The sequence below is a fragment of the Vulpes vulpes genome, chromosome 13 (genome assembly GCF_048418805.1).
Source record: "Vulpes vulpes isolate BD-2025 chromosome 13, VulVul3, whole genome shotgun sequence".
Taxonomy (NCBI): domain Eukaryota; kingdom Metazoa; phylum Chordata; class Mammalia; order Carnivora; family Canidae; genus Vulpes; species Vulpes vulpes.
Window position 1 is genome coordinate 92,623,263 of NC_132792.1, and position 21,165 is coordinate 92,644,427.

At 43.5% G+C, this 21,165-nt stretch overlaps 1 protein-coding gene and 1 long non-coding RNA gene across 3 annotated transcripts; one reads left to right on the plus strand and one right to left on the minus strand.

Moving 5' to 3' along the window:
- Nucleotides 1–476: 476 nt before the first annotated feature.
- On the minus strand, nt 477–8,363 carry ADCYAP1 (adenylate cyclase activating polypeptide 1). 2 transcript variants are annotated; one of them, XM_026006564.2, is made up of 5 exons: nt 7,662–8,363; nt 7,220–7,330; nt 4,914–5,027; nt 4,378–4,476; nt 477–3,174 (listed from the first exon to the last, which is right to left on the minus strand). In XM_026006564.2, the coding sequence occupies exons 2-5, from the start codon at nt 7,327–7,329 to the stop codon at nt 2,985–2,987; spliced, it is 513 nt and encodes a 170-aa protein (XP_025862349.1). In that variant the 5' UTR covers nt 7,330; nt 7,662–8,363; the 3' UTR covers nt 477–2,984. The 2 variants fall into 2 exon arrangements, with proteins under 2 accessions (XP_025862349.1, XP_025862350.1); XM_026006565.2 differs by having other exon boundaries at nt 7,648–8,298.
- On the plus strand, nt 7,028–14,156 carry LOC112925747 (uncharacterized). The gene is made up of 4 exons (XR_003236198.2): nt 7,028–7,253; nt 8,357–9,533; nt 12,209–12,379; nt 12,904–14,156. It is a non-coding gene; the product is annotated as an uncharacterized lncRNA (long non-coding RNA).
- The last annotated feature ends 7,009 nt before the right edge of the window (nt 14,157–21,165 follow it).

Consider the following 21,165-nt stretch of genomic DNA (forward strand, 5'->3'; position numbering starts at 1 on the left):
CTCCAAATATATTTTAAAACCTCCAAAACTGATTAAGTCATTTTTATGCAGAATTTTATGGAGACCAGTTTAGTCTGCAGAGTTACTTGTGAAAGAACATGTTAGACTGATATTTTAGAAGCATATACCCAGGTATTATCTCCCACCAATCAATAGTAACTTTCTGAATACTGAGCAATGTATATATACACTAGGAAATGGAAATTTATCTAAATTGTGCATCCTATAAGTGTTCCAACATCCATGCCTATTTATGAACTTAACATCTTCTTAGCCATCTCCATCTGAGTAGCTACTTTAAATTTTTAGTTGAATTCAGTTACCACATCAAGCAGATATTAAAGTACAGTTTATGAAAATACATGGATGCTTATAGTCCAGACATGAAAGATCTATGGTTGCTAAAGAAAATATAATCCCTTAAGAGATTTTAGTTATTTCCTAAATGTCTTTTTTTCTCCAAACATTAGACGAGGTTGCATTGTTTACAAAAATTTATTCATACAAATTTTACACACTTTATATAACAGTTATCAAAGTCCTAGTTATAGATATCATGTGTGTAATAATACTTGGTTAAGATGTTTTTATAATCAGTTGCACACAAAATAAGAGCTCCAAGACTAACATCTACCTAAATTATCACTATATCATAAATCTGCTCCAGGTTAGTAAGGCTCTTGGCATTTCTAAAAAGTATACAAAAGATTAAACTGGGTGATCTCTGTAAATGCTTGCAACTAGCCACGGGAACACTAAATTAGACTTCATAAATAAAAGGTTAACTAGAGCCCTATTTCACCACTAACAGCTGACACAAATACAGAAAACTCTGCCCATTACCCAAGAAACAAATAATTAAGACTAAAATGCAAGCCGATGTGTTGCAGCATTGTAGGGCCACTAAATAGCCATCTGTGATTCGTGGCGATTTAAAAGGCGAAGAAAGGCACTAAAGCTGCAAACTGCATCCCGTGTCACATTGCCTGAGGAGACTGCAGAATTAAAGAAAGATTGATCCCGTGCACAGGACTCAGGCATAGATCGAATGCCTCTGTGCTTTCACTGCAATGTGATCTCCTGGCAGCATCCATCCCGCTTGGGAATGCAAATCCAATTCTGTTTTCTTTGATTTATGACTTCATACCGAATCAAATCCATAAAGGAAAAGGAAAGGTCCTTTAAACTTTACAAGCTATTGTTTAATCTTTTCTTGTTCTCTTTTTTTCCAAAAGAATTTGTGCCTGAATTTTGGGAGTTTGGCTGGTTTGCCTGTTGTAGCTTGATCTGGTTGCTGGGTGAAGGTTCTTGTTTATAGAGATTATTCACAGGTTCAAGAAACTGATGGGAAACAGACAGACATGCTTTCTGTAGCCAAGAAAGGATACAAGGGGGAGGTTGCCGGGGTCTGTTGGAGCTTGCTTACCTCACTCTAGACCACAAATATAAGATAGTACTCATACATTTGGAGATGAGGTTTAAAATGATTTATCGGTTAGTAAAACTGAGCAACATGTGAACACTACACATTCTAATATGACAAAGGTTGGTTTTATGAAATAAATTTTACTAAGCAATAAGCCATAATGTAGAAAAATACATTTTACCTACAAACTCAATAAACAAGAAACAAAAGGTTCATATTTAGTCCATAATTACTTAGTGGTAACTACACAGGGGTTCCTAAACTTTACAATAAGTGCTTGCATAACAACAAAAAAAGTAAGTAGCATTCACAGATTTAAGAGAAATGAATGAAAAATGGTAAACGGTACTTTCAACAGTGCAAGAGGGTGGGAAAGAGTCTTCAGAGAATCACAAAACAAACGAGTGGCTCCTACAGAGCCGGGTTCAAAGGGAGGCATCCTGGTCATATCACAAGATGAGAAGCATTGACAGCACTGGAGAAAAACACATTGTACTTTGCATCCATTTCCAATATCCAGCGCCCAAAGTCAGTCAGGCAGGGGACCTACAGTGGGACTCCGCTTACCCTCAGCATCCCAGACCTGGGGCAGCTCCAAACCGGTCCCTCTCTGGGGTCCTCCTCTGACTGCCTTATGCTCTACCTCTTCCAATATACCTGCATTTCCTTCACTCTGGTCCAATTGCCCTAACCTTGGGACACTGAGTTTCCTGGAAGTACAGAGAAGGGAGATTTCTTACCCAAGTCTCCCTTCTCTGTACGTCCCCCTTCCCAACATTTACCCCAGGGAGTGGTGTGAATTCTGGAGAGAAGCACAATTTGGATTGAGCTGTTGTTTTTAATCAGGAGAATTTCCTTCTGGGCTGAGAGTCTGAAGAGAGACAAGTACACATAAAAGTAGAACCAAAGAAAGCAGAAGTACTGGAATTGCCACCCAGCGAGGGGGACAAAGGGGGGACAGTGCCTAGCTGGGTTCAGCTGGGACTGTGGCAGCCTGCCCCAGAGACTCACGAGGAAAGAGTGCCCTTCAGCAATTCTCCCAAATCATTACCTCCAAATCTCCCTGGAGCAGGGCATCATTATGTACAGTAGCAAATGGTCATTATTAATATCTTCAGGCCTGTCGTGGATAAAAATACTATCCTTTTAATTCCATTTTACAAAAATAGGAGTAATATTCAAAACAATGATTGTCTTGTTTTTCTATTTATTTTATATAAAAACATAAACAGCTCAGGCGAATTTTCAATCCTTGTGCACACTTTGTATGAACTGCTGTCTATTATACCTATATAGAATTCTCAATATATATATTTGTAACGTGTATATATATATATATATATCAATAATTGGTCCACAAAGTATATCTGTGCATTCTCTAGTGCTTTGTAAAAAGAAAAAACAATATTATTATCAAAATATTCATTTAATGGCTTTACTTCATACATAAATACATGTTTGGATAGAACACATGAGCGGTGACTTGTTCAGTCAGTTGGGAAAGTGACTTTTCATTGTGTCAGGGCTGTGTATACACAAGGTAGCTGGTAACTCATCGCTACAAATACGCTATTCGGCGTCCTTTGTTTTTAACCCTTTGTTTATACCTTTTCCCTAGGACGGCCGCCAGGTATTTCTTGACAGCCATTTGTTTCCTGTAGCGGCTGTAGCTGTCCGTGAAGATTCCGTCTGAGTGGCGCTTGGAGAGAGGCTCCGAGTCGTCCTCCGCGCCGCCGCCTAGGTTCCCACTGCAAGGACAGGGGTCGGGAAGGGGGTGGCGGGGCGGGAGACACAGGTTCAATAGCAGCGGGGAGCAGAGGGGCCCCACCCCACGCGGGAGCCCTCGGGGAAGGCAGGGTCTCCGCGCCCACCGCGCCGCCTTCCTCTGCCAGCAGCAAGCAGCTGCGGGGGGCCGGGGTGGGGGGGGGGGCTGTGATGGAAACCCTCATCCCGCCCTCCCCTCCCAGGGCTTCCTGGCACTAAATCCTTCCAGAAGGGGCCCGGGAAGAGGCCCGGGCGCTGAGCTCGCGATGCACGCCTGCCCTGCCTCCAAATGCTGCGCGCTGGGATGTGACCATCCGTGCTTTTGCGCTCAATTGTCCCAACTGTTCCTCTCACCACCCCCAGCCCCCACGTGCAAAGAAAATAACCCGGGAGCCCCCCACGTGCCACGCTGGCGGCTGCCTGGGAAGTTTTACACCGAGCCCGCAATGCCTGGTCAGGCAAGGGCACTCCTCCCCTTCCGCACGCTAAGTCGGAAAACGTGATGATAATAATATAAGTCGACAGGCTGCAGGCAAGACTTTTCATCGCATGAATTATTCATTGCGAAAAATGTAATCTGTTTCCCCCTGAGCTTTATTAAAACGCTGCCTTCCGCGGAGAGAGGTTCCACGTAAGCCCTGTGCCCCGAGTCTGTCTGGCACGCGCAAAAACGGCTCCCCAACTGCCCACATTTGAGGATTTGTTAGCTTCGACTTGAACGTACAGTACAAGAAATGGTTGTTTAAGGGGGAAAAAAAAAAAAAAAAGGCTTACAGTAAATCAAAGCAAATCGTCCCGCGAAGCTGCAAGGTTTTCAATGACTCGGGGGCGGGGGCGGCGGGGGAGAAAGAGGCTATTTGGTTTCTCTTGGGGGCTTGTTTTGTTTTGTTTTGTTTTGTTTTAATTCAAAACGGATCAAACTGCAGGGTTTCTCGGCCCTCTCCTTGCCTCTCGCCGCTCAGAACGGTGTCGCCCAACTTGAGCGGCTACAAGGGAACCTCGGGGGTGGCGGCTGGCGCCTGGCGGGCGGCGGGCGGCGCAGACCCGGGGCGCGGCCCCCTCGAGCCCACGCGCAGGCACGGACGCGGGAGCGGCGCCGCCCACGCCGCGCGCTCGCAGACCCCCCCCCCCCCCCCCCGCAGCGCGCGCGCCCCGCTACGCCGCTTAACTCCTTCGCGAACTCTTACCCCAGGCCCTTGGCCACGAGCGTCTGCAGGTATTTCCTGGCGGACAGCTGGTCCAGGACTCTGCGGTAGGCCTTGTTAAGGATCCCTTGGGCGACATCTCTAACGGGGAGGCAAAGCGAGCGCCCGGGGTCACTGACTCGGTCCCCAGAAGGCGGTCCCAGGAGCCCGGCTGCGCACGCCCGCGCCTCGGCGCTCCGGGAGGCTGACAGCTCCCCCCGCCCCCGCGCCCTCCGGGGGCACAGAACTCGCGCAGAACTTTTTAGTGACGTTCCCGGGACTGCCTGCTGGGAGCGGAGAGCTCCTACTGCCCGCCAGGAACGGCAGGCGCGGGGCTGGCCGGGGCCGTACACCTTTCGGTCCCACGCGCCCCTCTTGTCCACAGAGCCCGTCCCGCTGCTGACTCTGTCGCTCTCGCTGGTACCAGCCCCGGAGAAGAGAGGCTTGAGGGCTTTTATGAAAACAACCAGCTCGGTGGGCCACCACCCGCCCCCCCGCGGTCGCAGTCCGGGCCGGCGCGGGGGCCGCGCGGGGGGTACCTCCTCTCCGCCGGGTAGGAGAGCGCGGAGGCGGGGCTCCCCGCGCCGGGAGGGTCCCAGTCGTACGAGTCCTGCAGCGGGTTCCCGTCCTCGTCGTACGCCTCGTCCTCCGGCCTGCGAGGGTAGCCGGGGGCAGAAGGAGCGGTCAGTACAAGTCCCTCTCTGGCTCCGCCGGGACCCGGAGAAAGGGGCTCGCACGGGTTGTCCTTCTTCCTAAAGATCCGCCACGGAGAACTGCCACTTCTTCCGGGGCGGGGGAGGGGTAGAGATAAGGCGGAAGATATTCCCCATCCCTCTAAGCCACTCTCCGATCCGTCCCCTCTTGAGGATAAAGGGTCGCCCTGCAGGACCCGGGGCAGCCGAGATGTCAGCGCCGACCCCAACACCCGGCCGCGGGAAGGGACTACCCCCTACGGGCCTGAGGCCTGCCCCACCCCACACAAACAGCCCCGGGCGGGGAAAATTAAGGTCCTCAGAGCCCGGGCGCCGCCCAACGCGAAGACCGGGAGCGGGAGGCCCGGAGCGACACCGAAGGGCGGTGGATGGGTGGGGTGTGGGGCGGCCGAGCGCGGCAGCCACCCCCACCCAGCCTCCGTGCCCAGGGGAGCCCTTCCCCGCGCAGATGTAGGTCACGGAGAACCTCCGACTTCTATTTTGGGCGGGAGAGGATCTGGCAGGAACATGAATAATAGATGCCCCTAAACTTAGCCTGTTTGGCTGTGGCTCGCTCTTTCTGTGGCTTGTCCGCGCACCCTGGTGCCGCTCGCCCGGGGGATGTGCCAAGCACACGGGACTTCGAAAACTGCTGGGAGTGAAATAGGACTTTTAAGTCCGCCACATAAACAGTTCGCGCTAAAGTGTTAGCGACGTTGGGGCGGCGGGAAGCGAATGGGTCAACAGAGGTCCTAGAGCCGAGAGGAGCGCCGCAGTCTCCAAGTCGCCCTCGCCTAGCGCCTCCATCCTTGGCATAGGGCGGGGAGGGGTGGGCTAAAACACAACACCCCCTCACTTTGGGCCGCCGGAGAGACCTGGAAGGCGGCCAGGGCAAGTAGCGCTGTCTAGTAGGGTTTAGAGTCGTACTTCGTTATCCTGCTTGCCTTTCCTCCATCCCTGGAGAGGTAAAGACGAGGGAAACACATCCTTCCTCCGTTCGCCCCACACCCGGCCCTTCCTCAGAGACGCACCTCCCCTATAACCCAGCGTCCCATATTCCCTGAGTCTTTCTGGCAACTCTCATCCCTGCCCCGTGCCTAGATGCTGGAGTCCTAATGTGGAAGCCAGAACCCATGTCTCCGGCCAAATCAATGGTCAGCGACCCGCCTAAAGGCGACGGTTCTTGGGCGCGGCTGCGAGAAGCAGCTTTGCCGGCAGAAAGCGCGCTCCTAGCTGCAGGGAGCCGCGTGCACCGCGGGGCGCGGAGGCTGCGCTGCAAACGGAGCGTCCACTCCCCAGCTGACCGCCCCGGGACATTGGGGCTGCGTAAGGAACCTAGCAGCGCCAACTGATTAGAACCAGGGTTATGGAAAACAAAAACAAAAACAAAAACCAAAAACACGGTTACTCCAGCCTCGGGCGGGCAGGATTGTCCTGGTCCTGCCTGCCTGCCTGTTTTCTCTTCCTCTTTCCCTGCATCCGTTTCATCCGTTTCTCCCCTTTCCTTCCAGACTCATTCTTGTTCTTCCTTCTCTCAAATCTCTTTTCCTCAACTATACCCGGCCAACACTCCCCCTCCCCAAAACAGTCTGAGACTCAAATTGCAGATGGAATACGTATCACTTGAAAGAAAGCTCTTCCAGGGGAAACAATTCGAATTGAAGTGAAACGGAGATCAGAGGAGAGAGAGGAAGACCCCGCCCCGATAGTCCAGAACAAGCTGTAACAAAGCAAAGTCCACGGAGCTTCACGCTCAACCCTCCAACCTGACTGCGGGAGAGAGGAAGTTCTAACTCAGCTAAGAATAAGGAAAAGAAGTCAAGCTCGGGGCCGGGCCCTGCCCCTCCAGCGGGCGGGGCTGGGGGAGGGGAGGTTTCTCCAGCAGGCTGAAGCTCGGTGGCTCTACCCCGGCCCCTTGGCTGCGGCGGGCTGGGGGAGGGGCGCTGAGCCGCAGTGGCGCCTGCCTGGCCCTCGCGCGGAGACGGAGACCCGGCCAGGGCCCGGGACCCGCGGCCCGACCCCGGCTGACAGCGGCGTACTGGGAGCCCGTGGGGAGATGGTCGTAGCCAGGACCGCGGAACTGCAGGAGGAAGACCACGAGGAAGTGTTGGGGGAAGCCAAGCCTCAGCTCAGCCTGGGCGGCCAGCACCTACCTGATTCCAGGGAACCGGAGTCCTGCGGCGGCAGGTGAGCAGTAGACGCTGCTGTGCATTATTATCCCATAGACCAGGAGGGCCAGCCTCGCTCCGCTACACATGGTCATTCTGCGCAGGAGGGAAAAGAGGGCACGCAGCTGTCAGAACGCCCCTGGCCTTTCACCCTCCAACCCCAAGAAACTCTCCGAGCTGGGGGAGGGACAGAGCGAAGCTCCGGCTCCGGGTGCTGAATACCGCTTAATGATAGCCGGTGGGCGCCCTGCCACTTCCCTCTCGCTGTAGTTAGGAAAAATATGTATGTGTATACCCAGTGCCCGATAACTCGCCAGACCTAGTCCAAGGAAAGCTAACTCGTACCCTGATGCTGGTGAAAGAATCGGCAGTCAAATGAATCCTTTGGTTTGGTAAGATATTTTTCCCCTTACCATTCAACTCTTACCGCTGCTCGGAGAGGGTTTGTTGCCAAGTAGGACGGCGGGCAAAAGGCTCCTCCAAGTTTCTGCGCTGGAGTCACAACCCAAGAGACATCACCGTCTGGCGTTAGTGTCTGAGAAGCCGCAGGAAAGAGCTGGAGCAGCAGGAGGAGCTGGAGGACTTGTTTGCTGAGGCCAGTATTCTGTTCAAAAGTTTGGAGAGGACAGAACTAGGAGGAAGCGTGACACCGAGAGAAGGGGGCGAGGAGAGAGATGTACAAGGAAGAAAGAGGAGGCGAGGAGCTAAAGTGGGGGTGGGAGATAAAGTGGTCTAAGTCCACCAGGAGAAAGAAGTGATTAAGGAAAAGAGGGAAAATCAAAGAAGAAGAGGAAGGAAGAGAGAGGGCCGAGGCGGCTGGTGTCTGTTGGAACCGCCTGGTCAGGCAGTTGTGCAAGTCGGCAGCGCCTTCTCTGCTCTGAGGTCCCTCTGGCTGCGTCTGAAGCTGCGGCTTCTGCTGCTGCTGCTGCCGGTGGTTACAGAGGTGACCGGCCCTCTGCTCCTATTTATATGTGCAGTTAGCAGAAATCTATCTGAAGGTGGTTTTAGAAGAGCCTTTCTTGTCAACATCTGTCTGCCTATGGCCTTTAAGTACAGAATATTTTGTTGCACTGTTGCGCTCCGATTTTTATTCATGGAATGACTTCCTTTTTTTTTTTTCAGTCACGTAATGATCGGGTATCAGAAAAAGACGTCAGCATCCTAGTCCCTCAAGGAACATATTAACTATTCTGTGCTGTCCTCTTGGATGATAAGATCCGGAGTCATCGACTTCTCATAAACACCTTTCACTCATACAATCCAATTTTTAAGAAGTGCAATTATTTTGGTGGTTTTCAGTTTTGCCCATTTTTCAGGGATGGGTAAAGAATTCACAGAATTTCGAGGGTGGCAAAAGTCATGTTTTTTGATTATGGCCCTACAATTTCTCTTTACTTTTCATCAAGCCCCAGCAATCAGAGCTCTGGTCTCTGGAATTAAGCACCATCAAGCTCTCCTATTAATAAATTTAATTTAGATCTCCTAATTTCTTACGTATGTTCTTTTAGATAGACAATTAAATGTGGAAGTCGTTTTGTTTTTAAAGGGAAGTCTTGGAGGATTTTCAGTAAATCGCTAATGAGTCTGGCTGTCTTTGACAGTCTGGCTATGAGTAGATTGATTAGAGTTAAAGCTGCCTCCGGAGCGTGGCCTGTGGAGCTGTCCAAGCTCTTAGTGCTGAACTCTGGTCGCAGATACTACACACATTGAAAATTGCCATTGGTTTAATTTTTCACCAGAGCCTCTATATCTGAAGATTTGGCACTAAGAGTATTAATGTGGCGATTCACTGTCCAAGTTCCCCCGCTGTTCAGATACATTCCCCCCCTTGCAGTGTCCATGAATGCCCTTAATGCTGAGAACAGTCATGCCCACATTTGAGTAAAGAGCATTCTGTTTCCTATTAGTCTTGGTTTTTAGATATCTAGATGGCCTATTTGGATATCTTCACACTTTCTGTGGCTCTTACTGATTTTAAAGATTGAAGTTGTGAAATTGTATTATCCACAAAAATTGAAATTTTAAGAATTTGGGAGTGAGAAATATGTTTTTCCCCTGTATTTGCAACTTGAGTTCTGTTTGGGGAAATACAGACAGACTGGGAAAGCATGAGGATTCCCAGTACAAGTTCACTTGCTGAGGGTTTCTAACGGGAATCCCTCCATTGGGAACCGTTAAATTTTTTTTTAGCTGAAAATGACGTGGGAAGAGGAAAGCAATAAGAGAAGACTACAGCCACCCCACCCGGAGGCTTTCAAGCCCCTGGGCGATTTAAGAAGATTCCTAAATTTCTACTCCAGTAAGAGAAAATCAAGTCTTTTTTCTTTTTATTGCTCAAAGGAAATAGAGCCATCAATAACCATTACTGTGCATTTTAATTATTTGGATCCTAAACAAAACTTAGAGGAAATGGCAGTTTAGTAGGAATATTTCCTATTATAATTTGGAGCTAACATTTAAATAAACTATATTAGTTCTGCGTGCTTTTTCTAAGACAAAATTATAATGCTTCTCATTCAGAATGTTTTTCCTACTTTCTTTTTTTAAAAAAGATTTATTTATTTATGATAGACATAGAAAAAGGCAAAGACACAGCAGAGGGAGAAACAGGCTCCATGCCAGAAGCCCAACATGGGACTCGATCCCGGGACTCCAGGATCATACCCTGGGCCAAAGGCAGGCACTAAACCGCTGAGCCACCCAGGGATCCCTGTTTTTCCTACTTTCTTATTTAAGATTTAATATTTCCTTCAAGAAGACAAAGTTTGCTCATTTCCTGACCATGAAGGATCAGAAGCCAAGTGCTTCTTCTTAGTTTATTCCTGGGGATGCTTCAGATTGCCTGCCTGCAATAAAGCTATGAACCACATCTATGTGGGAATGTATCTCTTTGTCTCCAGTGCATATGTTCGCCTATTTATGTTGGAATGTTTACATGCATGTGTGCTGTTTAGCTCTGCCTCTGGAGTAAATTCGCATACAAAGAGCCTGCGGTGAACACGGCCCACCAGATAATCAAGCAGAGACATCTTTCTTAACCAAAGCTCCCAAAGCTATTACCCACTGTGACTTTCCTGCCTTCTGCCTTGCTTCACGTCAAAGGTGAACCGATTAAAATCCTTACTCCTCTCCCACGCGAATTCTGAAATGAGTTCAATCTGTAGAAATATTTGAAAATTTCCAAGACTTCTTGTACAAATTCGCTACTCAACTTTAGTAAAGGGAGCCACCATGTGGGGAGAATGTTGACTTCATTGCCTATCAGCGGGAAAACCACAAACACCATTAACTTTGTGGGGAGGATGATGGAACTACTGGCTCCATGGCCCGCAAGAATCTTACCTGTACCCTGGTTTACCAGGGTACAGTTGTGCCACTTCCACTCTGCTTAGCTTAGGCATTCAGGACCTAACTTAGCGGGCAACTCGGGACACAGAGCTCCAAAATTAACGACTTTGCCTGAACCCATTCAGGAAAGTGAAAGACTATGCGAAGAATTCATTTTGAGATTCCTGGTCACTGACCTCCAGAAAATCAAGCTTCTGAGATCCAGCCTTTACTTGGCACTAAGACCCACCAAGCCCGGGCCCATCTAGCCCGGACCCACAGCACCTGGGGGAATCGAACCCATGACCGGACCGTCCCACAGATTTTTTTGTGCCACTGACCATCTCTGATTAGGCAAATGTGGCGCCCTTTAAGCAAGGAAGTTTCCCTATTCTCTAAAATCCTGGCCCTGGACTCTTGAGCCGGGGGATTACCGTGAAGGCTGCGGAAGTGGAGGAACTAGAGGATGAGGACGGAGCTGCGAAACTGCTAGAGTCTATGGTTGTCCCCCTCCCCACTTCGCCAAATCCTCCGGTGTGAGCGAAGGCGCTTTCTGCTTTCTATTGGATGTTGGCAAATATGGGGCAATGGATGTCTCAAAGACCAAAACTACCTCCAAGGTATCCCCTGAGAGTAGTAATTTGCCGTTCATGTCGAGAAGCATTCTAACTCAAGAGCGTTAACGCTGCCTTCAGAGGGCCTTTGTGTCTGGAGAGCGGAAAAAAAAAAAAAAAAAAGAGTACATTAGGCAGAAATGCGGAGCTGGAAGGCTCCAGGCCACCGAGGCAAGCCCTGACGAAGTGTCCCGCCCGAGGCCGCGTAGAAAACAGCGGCTGGTAGGGACTAGTTCACTGCAAATGCAGGCATCGATATGGCTTAAAGGGAGGCCTGGGGGCCTGAGCAGTGTATGGGAAGGGCGCACAACTAACGCAGCTTTTCTTGGAGAAGGGGAAAGAGGACGGAGAATGAGAGGAGAACTGGGGCAGGACAGGACAAGGGGGAGAGCCTTCCAATTTTATCCTATCACCGTGTTTCTCTCCCAAAGAGATGTTTACATCCTCTAATTGAAAATGGCAGGGGAGAAGAGGGAGGGAATGAAGAAGGGACCCAAACGTTATAACTTCCACTTAACAATTAACACAAAGGAACTTCAAGTACCCTCTCCTTACAGCCCCGCCCTGTCCCCACAAAGTTTGCCAGACTAGTAGAAGAATTCCTAGGCAGCAAAGTTTCTTTCCAGGCTGTGGAGGCGAAGCCTGGCATAGACTAGGCAAGATTGGAATCATGTCTAGTTAGAAAAGCTAGTGCAACTACGGAAATCTTCCCAGTGATAAGTTTCTCCTATGTTCTCTGAGAGCTGGAGCCAACGGAAAGCATCACTTTGGGGCTATGCCTCCACCTACCCAACACAGGCGGTTTGAAAGTATTTGTCAGCGGTTTAGCGCCGCCTTCTAGACCTAGGATGAGTCCCATGTCGGGGCCCCCTGCTTCTCCCTCTGCTTTTCCCTCTGCCTGTGTCTCTGTCTCTGTGTCTCTCATGAATAAATAAATAAAATCTTAAAAAAATATATTTGTTGAAAATGGTTAAAGACCCTTAATTTCAATCCTCTAATGTATTAACTGCTTTTTGTCCTATTTGTCCTTAAGGTATGAAAACATAACTTTTGGTCTGAAATGGCAAATGCTAGCTACAAGTCAAACCAATATTTGCTTGAATTGTTTTTTTCTGGTCACTTGACGCATCTGTCTTTGCTGAAGTTTCAAGCCTTGAAACTTCAATCAATATTCGATCTAAAGAATGCTTCAGCCCTTGAAAAGGTGAGTTTTTGTATCCAAACAGGAGGAAAATGTCTAGTATATTTACTGAGACTTTGAATTTGCAGATGGCTTCACATTAGCAAATACCTGGCATAGACAAGACTCAGATCCTTAGGGTAAGGATATTTCCAACACATTCCTTCTGGCCTACCTATGCATCCTACACATAGTTTCCATGTGTTCACTTTTCCTTTTCTGGCTATGTGGCCCTCCCCGTTGTCCTGTACCTCCACCATCACCATCCCCTACCCTCACTGATTTTTTTTTAACCATATGAAAGGACATGTTTGCATACAGCATCTTCATAAATTCCTAGTATGAATAATAGTAAATCAGATTGGAAAAGTCATATATTCTCATTCTACTCATTTCTAGCACTGCTTAGTATAGGGATCAGGCTATCTAGTAAGCTTTTTCAGTGAACAAGCTTGATGTAAAACATCATTTCCTCATATCAGTAACAAAAGTAAATTACAAACCATATTCAATTTCATTCTAAACTTTTTCTCTTCTGACTCTTGCAGAAAATGTGATGACTAATGACTCACTTCATACCGATTACACCTGTAGGGAAACCCAAATGTTCTGCAGCAGAACATCATGACCATTACTTACTGGACTGCCTGCATCATGCCCTTCTGAACGCGCTATGAAGTAAGAAGCTGATGAGCTTACCAACAATGTGTCACGATTTCTCTGACCTTCCGAATTTAGTGCTTCACACACTCTGAAAACAACCAGGAAGACTTCCCAAGCCACATGAGCAAAAGCATCTCTCTAATTCAAGAACAGAATTACACACTCACAGGGCCAAGAAATTTGTTCATTTGTTTTTAGACAAAGCAAACACTCAAGAAGCAAAAACTGGGATCTAATCTTCACTTCAGGTTTGGATGATTTCAACTATCTCACATATGTGGCTCTTCTAAGACCTTATTCTCTAAATGTTTGTTTACTGGGTACCAAAAATATGTACCCCAGACTTCACTGTGCAGCATCTGCCATATTCTCCTGAGATTTCTAGAACATGTCCTCTTAAAAGACAAAAACAAGAACATCTTCTCTCTACTTCAGTCTAAATTCTCTGATCATACAAGGCTTAATTGCAGGAAGAAAAGCTTGGAGAGGATCCAGGAAACCCAATATCCTAAATGCGTTTTTATGACAGCTTCTGAAAATGTTGGAAGATCTGTGTGTAAAATAAAACAAGATTTCTATGTGTAAATCAAAAAAGGATAATGGTCTTTGAGTTCATAGCATCTTAAAACTTCATCCTCTTGGTTAAGACTCTGTTTTATATATCTGTGAATATAGATCTCTTTGTAATATATTTTTGAAAGATTTTATGTATTTGAGAGTGCATGAGCACAGTGGGAGAGGGAGCAGCAGACTCCCTGAGCAGAAAGCCCAATGCAGGACTATGGCTGGATCCCAGGACCCTGAGATCATGACCTGAGTGGAAGGCAGACGCTTAAGTTGCCCTTCTTGGTAATAATTTTGGAGGCTTTGTTTTTCATTATCCTTATTTCTAGCACTTTGTGGTAATAATCATAACTCTGCAAAGACTTTTCAACTAATCTTTCTCTCCACCCAAATATACACAGGCATGATTTTAAGTTATCATCTGCTTGGAATACTATTATATTTTCCATGAGTTTACTATTTTGAAACTTCAATTATTTTTTCTTTATATACTTTAAAATTCTTCCTTCCATGGAACTGCATGATTTTGCTACTCATAGTTAATAACAGCAATAATAACTATTTAGTGAACACATATTACGCTAAATACTTGACTAGAATTATTTCCTTTACCTTCAAACAATCTTTTTTCTAGACACTATTATCATTCCATTTTACAGATGAAAAGCTGAGGGTTAAGTGGCTAGATAACATAACCAAAGTCACACAGCTTGAAATCTCTGTAATGCAAATTCAATTCTCAATTACCCCAGTCTTAATGACTTTTGTATATTATACTGGCTTGCACATTTATTTTCTCTAGAGTTGTTATAAATACTAGCTACTCATTTAATATGAGTTTTAATGTGACTTGGCTCAAATAAGAAGAAAATGGATTTCTTATTAATTTTCAAATTAAAAGTTATGTTTCATGTGAAAGGAATCAAATGCTTTTTAACACAATACAAACTGGTTAAGTTAGACTACAAACTTTCCTTTATGCTTCTAAAAATATGTGCACTAACAGTGCATGTATTCTTATTTATATACATCAAATTGTTGAAGAGGCAAAAAAAAAAATACTGCCATCCTGAGTCATTATTTAAAATGATTTCATACCTAAGAATGTAGCAAAAGTTTCAGTGATGTGTTTAAGGGGAAAAAAAAGTATTACTTTGTAAGATAACCATTTATTAGCTATAACATCATCATATCTTATTAAATCATCATGTAATTCAATACCACAGAAACTCTATGATTCCAGTGAGTCAAGTGTTTTGTGAGTCAAGTGACACAATATATGTAAAAATGTTTTACAGATAATAGATCCTCCTTCTTTGATAGCAGGGACAAACTCTGTTACCAAACAATGTCCCATTTAATCCTTTTATCACCCTGGGAAGTAGAAAAGGTACTATTCCTATTTTTACTAATGGATAAACCAAGATCCTTAAAATTGAATTAACTTGCCCAAGGCACACAGCTAACAGGATGAAATCAGCTTTTCTATCCAGGGCTAGCTGTTTCCAAAGTTACTGTGCTTTCTACTACCATTTGACTTCTCTGTTATTACTGTATAATTACAATTATTATTAAAGGGAAAAGAAGCATCAGCTTTCATAAAAGTACATGATTATTTAGCAAAACAAGTTTTAAGACAGTGGTTGAACAATTTTTCTTGCTTTTCCTTGACATTTTCAAATAAGTGAAGAGATTATGTGCAAGTATCATTTTTAAGAGCATTTTAAAGAAATAAGTAACAAATGAGGTTGCACCACAGATGTTAAAAATGTGATAAAGTTGCAGCAATTCAAACAGTGTGGTGCTGGTGAAATATTATATCCAAGGAATAAATATCAAGTATATAAATATAAAGAAATAAACACAATTATGTAATTCCCAGTAGAAAGTACAGAATATTGCGACAACTGACTATCCAGTTGGACAAAGAAGAAAAATCAGATTGCTCTTTCCTATTGTACAACAATATCAAACATATGGATATGGACTACATTTTTTTTTGGACTACATTTTTTAATATAAATCACAAAAATACTAGAAAAATACAGAAATAATTTTAGGATTAGAAAGGAAAGACTAAAAATATGAAAGAAACCAAAAAGAAAGGAATTGAGAGATTGACTAAAATATTGTTTAAATTACTCTGTATTGGGATCCCTGGGTGGCGCAGCGGTTTGGCGCCTGCCTTTGGCCCAGGGCGCGATCCTGGAGACCCGGGATCGAATCCCACATCGGGCTCCCGGTGCATGGAGCCTGCTTCTCCCTCTGCCTGTGTCTCTGCCTCTCTCTCTCTCTCTCTCTCTGTGACTATCATAAATAAATAATAAAAAATAAATAAATAAATTTCTCTGTATTAAAAGAAAAACTACAAATAAAGTTAAATGGCACATTAAAAACTTGTTGCCATTGTTTATGAAAAATAAGGAATTCAAATTTTCAAAATATAAAGAACTTACATCACCCAGTGCTCATCCCTACAAGTGTATTCCTCAATCTCCAACTGAATGATTGGACCTATTCAATCCATCCCGGACTCCCCTCCCCACCCCATCTGCCCTGTTCTCTGTAGTTAAGAGAGTCTGTTTATTGGTTTGCCACTCTCTTTTTTCCCTTTGTTTTGTTTCTTATATTGCTCATATGAATGAAATCATACGATATTTGTCTTTCTCTGACTGACTTATTTTGCTTAGCATAATAATCTCTAGCTCCATTCACATCATTGCAAATGACAAGATTTCATTCTTTTTTATGGCTGAATAACATTCCATTATATTTATATATATATAAACATTATATATATATATAAACATTCCATTCATTGGAATGAATACATTCCAATGGAATAAATAACATTCCATTTCATATATATATATGAGATATATGTGTATGTATATATATATATATATCACTTCTTCTTTATCCATTCAGCTATTGATGGATAATACTTGGGCTGCTTCCATAGCTTGGCTATTATACATAATGCTGCTATAAATATAGGGGTGCATGTATCCCTTTGAATTAGTATTCTTTGAGTAAATACCCAGTAATCCAATTGCTGGATCACCGGCGGTTCTATTCGTAGCTTCTTGAGGGACCTCCATATCATCTTTCACAGTGGCTACCCCACCCCACCTTACATTCTCACCAATGGTGCACAAGGGTTCCTTTTTCTCCACATCCTCACCAACACCTGTTTTCTCTTGTGTTGTTGATTTTAGCCTTTCTCACAGATATGAGGTGACATCTCATTGTGGTTTTGATTTGTATTTCCCTGATGGTAAGTGATGATGAACATCTTTCATGAATCCATTGGTTATCTGTGTGTCTTCATCAGAGAAATGACTGTTCATGTCTTCTGCCCATTTTTTAGTTGGATTATGTTTTTTGGGTGTTGAGTTTATACACCTGAAACTAATATAAGACTGTAAAAAAAATAATAAAGTTATACTTACACACACACATACACACACACAAAAAATTCCCATCTGAAAAGAAAAAGTAAGTCATTAAGTACAGCATAAGTCTTTTGAAGGTAGGAGTATCAAAGAATTTGTGGACAACTTTTACTTTATTTTTTTTTTTAAGATTTTATTTATTTATTCATGAGAAACATACACAGAGAGAGAGGCAAGACACAGGCAAAGGGAGAAGCAGGCTCCATGCAGGGAGCCCGATGGACTCCATCCCGGGTCTCCAGGATCACACCCTGGGCAAAAGGTGGCGCTAAATTGCTGAGCCACCTGGGCTGCCCTTGGACACCTTTTAAACCACCAAAACAATGTCATAATTTTTACTGCAAATAGTCAGATATCTTTTGAAAAGAAATTAAGAAAAGGAAAAGAAATATATAGTCACATATTTTTATATGTAATTATTATTTCTGGTTTCTTTATCTTTTCTAATAATTCATGGATCAGCAAACTAGAGTCCCTGTACCAAATCAAACCCTTTGCCTGTTTGTGTATGGCCTTTGTGCTAAGAATAGTTTTACATTTTTATATAGTTGAAGAAAAAAATCAATGGAAGAATATTTTTGTGATGTGAAAATCACATGAAAATAAATTTCAGTGTCCATAATAAAATTTTATTGGAATATAAAAAATATATTTATATAAAGAACTTACAATCCATAAAGAAAAGACAATCACACCTAAATGCAAAGTTGGTAAAGGATATAAACAAGCAATTTTGCTAAGTTAGAAATATGAATGGCCAACATTTTTGCACAAAATTTTTCTTTTTGCAAATGGATAGTTGTCCCAGTATCCTACATTTTCCATTGAAAATTACCTAATAGTATTTATTTCCTTATATTTATGTACTTTATTCTTTCCATCAATTCTATGTAGCATAAGTGGTCATACAATTACAATTAAAATGTCATTTTTTAATTTACCAAATTGGAATGATTTTTTTTTAGATTCCACTATGCTGTATTGTCAAACATGCCAAGAAATATGTGCTCTCAAACACTACTGGCAGAAGTATAAATTGATCCAACTTTTCCAGAGAGTAGTTTGTCAATTATGCATACATTTGATCCACTGATTTTACTTCTACGATTTATTCTGAGGAAATAAGCATGGATCTCTCCAAAGATTAACTGCAACCCTATTTACAACACCATTGACTGTGATAAGGAGCATTTTAAAACAACCATAAAATGTCCCATAATAGAGGACTGATCAAATTTCCTTTAGTACATCCCTACAATGGAACATCATTTCTGTTGTAATGATGAAATGGAATTATGCCATAGAAAAATCTTTAATAGCATGAAAAGATGCTCACAATATATTATTAAAGAGAGAGAGGAGATTATAAATCCACCTGTACAATTCAATAACAATTTTGTAAAAAACATTTATACATGTGCATCTGGAAGGACATATATTAAAGCATTAACAATATTCATCACCAGTGTTAGGATTGTGAAAGGGATCATGGATCCTTTTATTTTCTTTTTGTGCTTATCCACTTTTTCTTAATAGTTTTTAAAATGAATATCTAAACATTTATAATAAGAAAAATAAGAATGAGACTTATTTTTAAATATAACACATGGCTTTTCTTTATTACATTTCCAATAAATGTGTACTTCCTCTTCGTTAAAATTTCTTTTGTCTTATATTGAGCTAAGGATCCATTTGATTCTTCTCATCATGGATGTCTGATATATGACCTCCACTAGAAAGTTAAAGGCAAATCAGAATGGAAGGAAGAATAAAATCAAGACAACACACTAAAGAAGCAAGTGGAGCAAAAGCAGATGAGAGAAGAAACATAGTAAAGGGGAAAGCCAAGCCATCAACAGTGGCCATGTCCTGTGTGTATATCAAATTTTCTCATGTTAATTCATTACTAATAAGATTAATTGAATGTTTAAATCAAATTTGTGCTGAACGAGGGTAAACTGTATTTTGGATGTATAGTTTATCCTAAATTACTCAGAGGTGGTTCATCTAGCTTATGTGTTATTTAGAATTTGGCACTTTTTTGATCCAAGTCTATTGTCACATTTTGTGAGACCAAGGAAGCTCAAACATTTGTCTTCTTTTTTTTTTAAGAGTTTTATTTATTTATTCATTAGAGACACACAGAGACACACACAGTTTTATTTATTTATTCATTAGAGACACACGGAGAGAGGCAGAGACACACACAGAGGGAGAAGCAGGCAAGTATTCGATGTGGGACTTGATCCCGGGACTCCAGGATCTTGCTCTTAGCTAAAGGCAGATGCTCAACTGCTGAGCCATCCAGGTGTCCCTAATTGTCTTCTGATCTTCCCCCTCTTTATAAAGTATAAACCTTTCCATGCCAGGTTTCAGGGCTAGTTATTATCAGGACTGAACAACATCTAGCAACAGGATTGGTCAGATGCCATGTTTAAGGCATCATTAGTCAGAATTTTCAAGAGGTGATATTATGGATTGAATTATGTCCTCCAAAAAAATATCTTTTGAAATCCTAACCTTCCAGTACCTCAGAATGTAATCTTATTTGAAAATAGGGTGTTTGGGGCAGCCCAGGTGGCTCAGGGGTTTAGCACCACCTTCAGCCCAGGGCATGATCCTGGAGACCTGGGATTGAGTCCCATGTCCGGCTCCCTGCATGAAGCCTACTTCTCCGCCCACCCTCCCCACCCCACCCCCCGCCTGTGTCTCTGCCTGTGTGTGTGTCTCATGAATAAATAAATAAATAAAATATTTTTTAAAAAGAAGAAGAAAATAGGGTGTTTGCAGATGTTGTCAAGTTAAGATGGGGTCATTAGGGTGGTCTCTAACTTAACAGAACTGATGTCTTTACAATATGGAGAGATTTGGATACAGACACACATATGCACAAAGAGAAGATTATGCAAAGAGACATAAGGAGAATGCCATGTGATGATTGGAGTGATCATCAAGCCAAGCAATGTCTGGGATTACCAGAAGCTGAAAGAGGCAAGGAAGGCTTCTTCTCCTAAAGGTTTCAGCAGGAAGATGGCCCTGCCAACACCCTAACTTAGACTTCTAACTTCTGGAACTGTGAGGCAATAAATTTCTGTTGTTCCAAGCCACTCAGTTTATGAGTACTTTGTGACCACAGCCCTAGGAACCTGATACAGGAGATATGATTCCCCTTTCCAAAAAAAAGCAGTAATTCCCAGAGGATGCTGGAAAATACTGAAAAGCCTTCTAATGAACTGCTGTAAAGAATGGAGGACCTGGTCCTGCCTGCATAAGCAGGTAAAACCTCTGCCTGTTTCACGCATGCTCTCACCTTCGACTTCCATTTTGCAGTCATTTTCCATCTTTAAATTGGGATAAAATTCTGGTCTCCCCCACAGGATTACCGCACAGAATTAATATATTAAAGCATATTGGGAAGCACTTTGAGAAGAAAAGGAGTACATAAATATAACAGAACCAGGTTAAGTGACACCATAATAAATATGCTAAATGGAAATAGCTACAGGACCTAATAGATGAAGGCAATTGTTAATTCCATCTAATGCTTTATAAATGGTTTGCAGTCTTATGATACTTCTTAGTGTGTTAAAACAAGTTACTATGCCACCTTAATCCACAGTGTACAGATAGGGTTATCTGTGTAGAACTGACTGTATGGTTTATATACAGTAGGGCAACAGAGTGTGATGGTCACTCCCTAAAGGTCCACACAAACCCCTCAGAAATAAGACTGTGCCAGAAAGGCAAATGTTTTGCTAAATAAATAAAATCCCTTTAGGATAACTGCATGACTCAGAGTAATAGGCAGAGGGCAAAAAAATAAGGAGGCCATAGGACCTTTCAAACTGAGCACTAGAGGACTCTGAGACACATAGGTTCTCAATTTAGTGAAAGGCACTCCTCTATAAAGTCAGCTTCACTCTGAAGGCAGAATCATTCCTCTTTCTTCTCCAAATGCCTCTACTACAGGGATAAACATATTTTAGAGTAGGAAAGACTTTTGCCTGTTCTCTTCTACTATAGCCTAATGTTGAATGAACTTTTACATTTTTTTTTAAGATTTTATTTATTTATTCATGAGAGACACACAAAGAGAGAGAGAGGCAGAGACACAGGCAGAGGGAAAAG

What these genes read in the sequence shown, in the direction of transcription:
- ADCYAP1 (XM_026006564.2), bottom strand. Translation starts at nt 7,329, where the DNA reads ATGACCATGTGTAGCGGAGCGAGGCTGGCCCTCCTGGTCTATGGGATA. An exon ending in TCCTACCCGGCGGAGAGGAG is followed by an intron (nt 4,477 to 4,913) that starts GTACCCCCCGCG and finishes CCTCCCCGTTAG; the next exon opens with AGATGTCGCCCAAGGGATCC. An exon ending in CTCGTGGCCAAGGGCCTGGG is followed by an intron (nt 3,175 to 4,377) that starts GTAAGAGTTCGC and finishes CTGTCCTTGCAG; the next exon opens with TGGGAACCTAGGCGGCGGCG.